At 21.6% G+C, this 6,338-nt stretch overlaps 1 protein-coding gene across 1 annotated transcript, besides 18 other annotated features; it reads left to right on the forward strand.

Annotated features, from left to right (window-relative positions):
• Window positions 1-554: a repeat region.
• Window positions 555-772: 218 nt separating this feature from the next.
• Window positions 773-801: a sequence feature (AT_rich).
• A 49-nt stretch (window positions 802-850) lies between these two features.
• Window positions 851-886: a sequence feature (AT_rich).
• Window positions 887-947: a microsatellite.
• A 177-nt stretch (window positions 948-1,124) lies between these two features.
• Window positions 1,125-1,199: a sequence feature (AT_rich).
• Window positions 1,200-1,386: 187 nt separating this feature from the next.
• Window positions 1,387-1,431: a sequence feature (AT_rich).
• A 19-nt stretch (window positions 1,432-1,450) lies between these two features.
• Window positions 1,451-1,490: a sequence feature (AT_rich).
• A 149-nt stretch (window positions 1,491-1,639) lies between these two features.
• Window positions 1,640-3,964, forward strand: EDI_225050 (uncharacterized protein; the record flags this gene model as incomplete). Its single annotated transcript, XM_001740439.1, has 1 exon — window positions 1,640-3,964. One exon carries the CDS (start codon window positions 1,640-1,642, stop codon window positions 3,962-3,964), a length of 2,325 nt encoding a protein of 774 aa, XP_001740491.1.
• Window positions 2,133-2,303: a microsatellite.
• A 198-nt stretch (window positions 3,965-4,162) lies between the features above and the next one.
• Window positions 4,163-4,211: a sequence feature (AT_rich).
• A 73-nt stretch (window positions 4,212-4,284) lies between these two features.
• Window positions 4,285-4,312: a sequence feature (AT_rich).
• A 35-nt stretch (window positions 4,313-4,347) lies between these two features.
• Window positions 4,348-4,535: a microsatellite.
• Window positions 4,536-4,544: 9 nt separating this feature from the next.
• Window positions 4,545-4,761: a repeat region.
• Window position 4,762: 1 nt separating this feature from the next.
• Window positions 4,763-5,360: a repeat region.
• Window positions 5,354-5,549: a repeat region.
• Window positions 5,550-5,551: 2 nt separating this feature from the next.
• Window positions 5,552-5,729: a repeat region.
• Window positions 5,704-6,110: a repeat region.
• Window positions 6,074-6,149: a repeat region.
• Window positions 6,139-6,338: part of a repeat region that runs on past the window's edge.

The following is a 6,338-nucleotide window of genomic DNA, read 5'->3' on the forward strand; positions in this document are numbered from 1 at the left end:
CCACAACGAATTATTGTAATTGAAATGAAATGATTTTTATTCATTATTATTTATTTGAAATATAAAACTAAAAAAGAATATAAAATAAAATCAATAAATGAACATTTCATCTATCAATAAATGAAATGATGAATATAAAAATGGACATATTTCTTTCTTGTTTTATTTCATTTGAAATATTCATATTCAATGTGTTAATTTAATAAATAATAAAAAGAAATAAGAATAAAAGATAAATAAAAATATAATAAAATATTTATTTGATTCTTTTTTATTTCTTTTTTATTTCTTTTTTATTTTATTTATATTATTTTATATTTTTTTATTTTATTCTTCTTCTTTTATCTTTATATCTATTATATATTTCTTATTTTATTATTTATGTTATATTCTTATATCATTTTATTCTTATTTTATATTTATTCATTATTATTCATTTCATATTAACAATGATAAATATCAATACAACATATAATAAATAAATGATATAAGATAAACAACAATAAATAATAATAAAATATAAACAAACAATATAAACAAATATAAAATAATAATAATAAATAATATATGAGATACTTAAATGAAATACTGAACAATTTCATTTTAATTCGATTCATTTGAATGAATATTTAAGAAAACTATTCCATTTATTAAAATGATTCATATTTATAATAAAGATGAAGAACTATTTAAAGATAAATAAAAAAGAATTAATATGATATTTGGTTATGTTGAAGTTATAAATTTGGTTATACTAACATTTCATTTGAACAATAATAATTTAATAAAATTATATTAAATGTACTGGTATTGTTTTGTATAACAAATAATTAATTAGATAAATAACTCCTTAATATCAATTATAAATTTAATAGATATTATTTTTAAATAAAATATATAAAATTTACCATAAAATAAAAGAATATGAAATAAAAAAAGATATAACATGTGTGATAATGATCAATTTTGAAATAAATTTATTGATAAATGAGTTAATAATCATTTTATTGTTTTTGATTTTTATCATCATATCATAAACTACCTAGTTATTGTATAACTCATGTTATTTGTTTAATCATTATAAATAAGAATTTATTTTTTCACGTTCAAAAAAATGGAATCACATTTTAATTTTAATTAATATATATTGTTATCTATAAATTAATTATCTCAATGTATTTTAATTAAACTATTATTTACTTATTGATAAGTGTTAATGGATATAAAACAATCTTTTAATTTTTAATGTAGTTCTGTTAAATTTGTTATCATTATATTTTTTTAGAAAAATCTACTCATAAAGAAAATGACGAATTAACTTAAAATTATGTTACAAATACCCTAAAATACTTCTTTTCATAAAAATAAGTTTACATATAAAAACAGTAATAATTATTTATTATAAATAAAATATTAATATAGATTTAAAAAGGGTAATAACTCACTGAAGATAATATAAAAATAAATTAAATTTCAAAAAAAGTATTTAAGTTTAATCATCATTTGATTGATAATGTATATTTAGTAATATGCTTTACATATTTAAAAAGAAAAGAAATAAGCATCATTTCTTTAACATTATTATAATTAAAAATCGTCCTTATAAACATGAACTTTCATCTGAATAAATCAAATACAAATGTATCAACAAATAAAAGAGTTTTTACTAAGACTATTAAAAATATCAATAACCAGTGTTTCTATTGCATGTCAATGTCACATACTCTTCTTTTCAGCAATTATATTGGTTGGGATCACAATTATTTTTACATTCTCTACTGGACAATTCATTGGAAGTCCATGGTGTTATTTTGTTGCAATTTATGAAGCAATTCTTTTTATTTTAATGGTATTTAGATTTATTTCATATGCTGTAAGTTCCATAATCAAATCAACCAATTATATTTTTGGTAATAAAAGACAAGTAACCAACCATGATTTTGTTAAAAAAATACAAGTAACCAACCATGAAAATGAAACAAATCAGAATGAAATACAACAAAATACTAATCTGAATATTAATAATAAAAACCAACAAGAAGGTAATGCCACTAATGATAACCAACAAGAAGATAATGTTAATAACGAAAACCAACAAGAAGATAATGTTAATAACGAAAACCAACAAGAAGACAATGCTACTAATGAAAATATACAAAAGGATAATGTTAATAACGAAAACCAACAAGAAGTTAATGTTAATAATGAAAACCAACAAGAAGTTAATGTTAATAATGAAAACCAACAAGAAGTTAATGTTAATAATGAAAATATACAAGAAGTTAATGTTAATAATGAAAATATACAAGAAGTTAATACTGCTATTGAAAACCAAAATACTAATATATCATTTTGTGACATAATTGAAACGATTGCAATTTATAGTGGGATTATCATTCTGTTACTAGGAGTATTATTTGGTCTCATTTATTATAATAGTCTTGAAAAGAAACATGGAGTAGTTAGTTTTAGTAATACATTTGGATGTTCTTATTTATGTGGTGGATATATCTTAATGATGTCATTATTTATTTGGAGAGTAATAAGAAAAATGATAAAAAATAATCCTGAGAATTTTTGGTTATGTATTATACCACTTTGTCAACCAATGTATGTTTTAAGTTCATTAGTCTTTAAAGGAAATAAAACTTTTAGAAAGGTTATATGTTTTATTGTTTCATGTATCCTTTTTATTTACCCAGCTTTACATTTCATTGATGTCTTTTTCAATCATTATAAATTAGTTACAGAAGAATGGTATTATTTCATTTTATTTATTATTTCATTTATTCCTCTTCTTATTAATGGATATTGCTGTTCAACAAAAGAAGATATAAAAAATGACACAAAACAATCAGATTTAAATGATGAAAAACCATCAGATTTAAATGATGAAAAAAAGAATCAATTTGCTTTCTCTTGTTTTGTTTTTATAGTTATTATTATTATGTTTATTTTTGTGATGAGTTATGCTCTTCTTTCAGTAAATGTTCCATCAAATAACTTAAACAATATAAATAATTTAAATCTAAGTTATAATTATCAATATTCTTCTATCAGTGACAATGAATTAATTACACTTTCTGAGAATGAAACTGATTATAGTGTATCAGATATTGAACAATATAATCAAGAAGAAGGAATTAAAAATACTCCTATTAGTAAATCATATTTATGTAGTAAAGATTCGTATGGTATTACAAAAAAAGAATATTCATGTTTAAGTGCACTGGCTTATGCTAAAGATCTAAATGAAAGTGATGATACAAAAAAATATTATAACTATCTTCAAAAGAAGTCATGGAACATTGAATTACATGTAAAAGGAACATTACATTATTTAGTAGGATATAACAAGAAAAATAATGTTAAAGTTATTGCATTTAGAGGAACATATTCATTCAAAGATTGTATTTATGACATTCAATTGTTTACAGAATCTTCAGTTCCGACATTAGCAGCAATAGTACCTTATTTCACAAAACAAACTCTTTCAAAAGTAAGTTATGCATTATCATTCGTTGGTTCAAAATTAACAACACATGAACTTATTGAATTAGCAGAGAATGTAGTAAAAGAAGAAACGATTAACAATTCAGAAATTCCAATTATATTAACTGGACATTCACTTGGTGGTGGAATTGCAAATATTCTTGGAAGTAAGATGGGACTAGTATCATTTGGTGTATCTCCTCCTGGAACATATTTAGGAAGAAAGAGTTTTGAAATGAACCAAAAAGATATTACTAAATATGCACAAGCTATAATACCTGAAAGAGATCTTGTCTCATCACTTGGAATGAGTGGTGGTTCACAAATTCACATTCCTTGTTATGAACATACTTTAGATTGTCATGGTATTGATAATTCAATTTGTGTCATTGGTGCATTATGTCATGATACAGAACTTTCATCAATGTGTCATGAGAAATGGAAAAAATGGAATTTAAGTATTTCTTCATGACAATTTAATTAAATTGATTCATTTTTTTCAAAACAATCCATTGTTTATCAAATTTCTCACTGACAATTTCTTCAAATTATTTATTCTTTTAGTAATTTCAATAGAACTATTCATTTATTGGATTTTTAATGTATATTCATTATGACTGTACTCATTAATTATGAAATTAAGTAAAACATGACCATTAAGCTTATTGTCATTTAATAAATATTTCATTTTAGTTAATAACTTATTTCTATTTAAATTTGATTCTTTTCTATCCAAACAATATAATATTATTTATCATCATTATGATTGAATAATATCATTGTATTGTAAAGAAATATAAATAAGAAATAAATATTTAATGGGATAGACAGTGATGAAATAACAATGAAATGTGTAATAAGAATACTAAAAGAATTAATAACGAAATACACTGAATAAATGAATAAAAAGAGAAATGAAAATGAATAAGAAAACATGAGTGAATGAGTGATAATAAAGATAACACAAATAAGAAATATAGAATGTTAATAAAGAAAACAAAGAGAAAACAATCTAATAAGAAGTGAAATAGAAAATTGAAATATGAAGAAATAAAAGTAATTATTAAGTATTAATAGAATTTGTATTTATTATTTGTTGTTTAATGGAGACTAATCTTATCAATGAGTCTTCATATAATTCAACAATATATGTTTGGTTGGTGTAAAACAATGTTCAATGACATCAATCATGTTTTTAATTACAAGGTTTTTGATTTCTTTTGTGGTATCAATTTCGATTTTTAATTCTTTAATTAATTTAATACTTTCGGATTCGAAGGTAGCACGTCAGAAACACCACACAGAACCCTAAAATATTTCCATCCTTCGATTCCCACCAGTTGTGGACTGGTTATGACGTTGCGTTTGGTTAGAAAAACATTTTACCCAGTGCTGCAAGAATAACAGTGTTTATTATGTACAATGACAGAATATCATTGACAATAAACAAATGGGTATTTATAAAGATGTTATTATTACTTGTTAGAATACAAGTATTATTTGATAATATAAGAAAGATTATCAAAGGAAAAGGGTCAAGTGGATGAGGCTAAAAGAATATTAGCCCAAAGCAATACAGTAGTAATTATATACTCTCCTTAAAATAAGAAAATAAAGAAGAAGAAATTTAAACCCATCGAAATTAAAAAGAAATTTAATAATGAATATCTAAGTAAAGGATGTTTAAAATACTCTACTCAACATCAAAAACGAGAAAAGAAAGTTCTCACCGTTCAACAACTAGAAGCAAAGAATAAGCTAAAAGTTGAAGAAGAAATACATTTAAAGCGAAGGGACGGGATAGTTAATCTCCCCTGAGCAAGGAACAACTGAAAATATCTATTAATACTTAATTAACTACTTTTTATTTATATTAATTTAATACTTTCTGTATTTACTATTTAATTAATCGAAATTATTACTACATTTATTTTGATATATTTTATTTTCTCTATTTTAATTAGCATATTCTTCATTTCTTTATACTTATTTCTTTTATTCAAATATACTCAATTAATATTATAGTCCTTTATTCTTTTTATCTATTACATACATATTTAATTTATTGGTGATGATATTCTCTTCATTTAATATAAATATATAATGTCAATTCATGGTGATTTACAATTACTTATTTTCATCATAATTATATTTAAATCATCCATTGTGATGATATTATCATAATTTCTGTATCTTTCATTCTAAATTATGATTTGATTTATTTTCATTTATTTAATTTAAATGATGATAGAGTTAATATATTCATTATCAATATCCATGAGTTATTTTTTATATTGATATTTTTTATTATCGGATATACTTTCCATTCTGTGATTGAGTTCATTTTCATTCTGATGTATCTTTTAGTTGTTTATTTTATTTTATGTGACTTTTTAATATTATTAATGTATTCTTTCTCATTATTTACATTATTATTTATTATTTTTATTATATTTTCTATTTGTTCCCATCTTATTTTCTTATATAACAAATTAATTCAAATCAATACAACATGTCAATTAAAATTATATTTGTTTGTTTGTTGTGTTTTCTTCTCTTCTTGACTGATTATTATTTCTTGTTTTTTGATATTCAGTGTTTTGTTTTTATTTATTTCTTATGTTCTTCTTTAACATATCATCATTATTCTTCAACTCCTTATGATTAGTTCTGAGTGTTCTGATGATTTCATCATTGTTTCCTACTTCAGTGTTATTTCTATATTCTATTTCATTTATTTTTCATTGTAATGAAATGTTTTATTATTTTAATTTAGAGTTTTCTTTTCTTATTTCATTATATGTTGTTTGAATATTGTTTATTTGGGTTTTAATCTTTTCTATTTC

The sequence above is a fragment of the Entamoeba dispar genome, genomic scaffold, assembly GCF_000209125.1.
Source record: "Entamoeba dispar SAW760 scf_1105229462943 genomic scaffold, whole genome shotgun sequence".
NCBI lineage: Eukaryota > Evosea > Mastigamoebida > Endamoebidae > Entamoeba > Entamoeba dispar.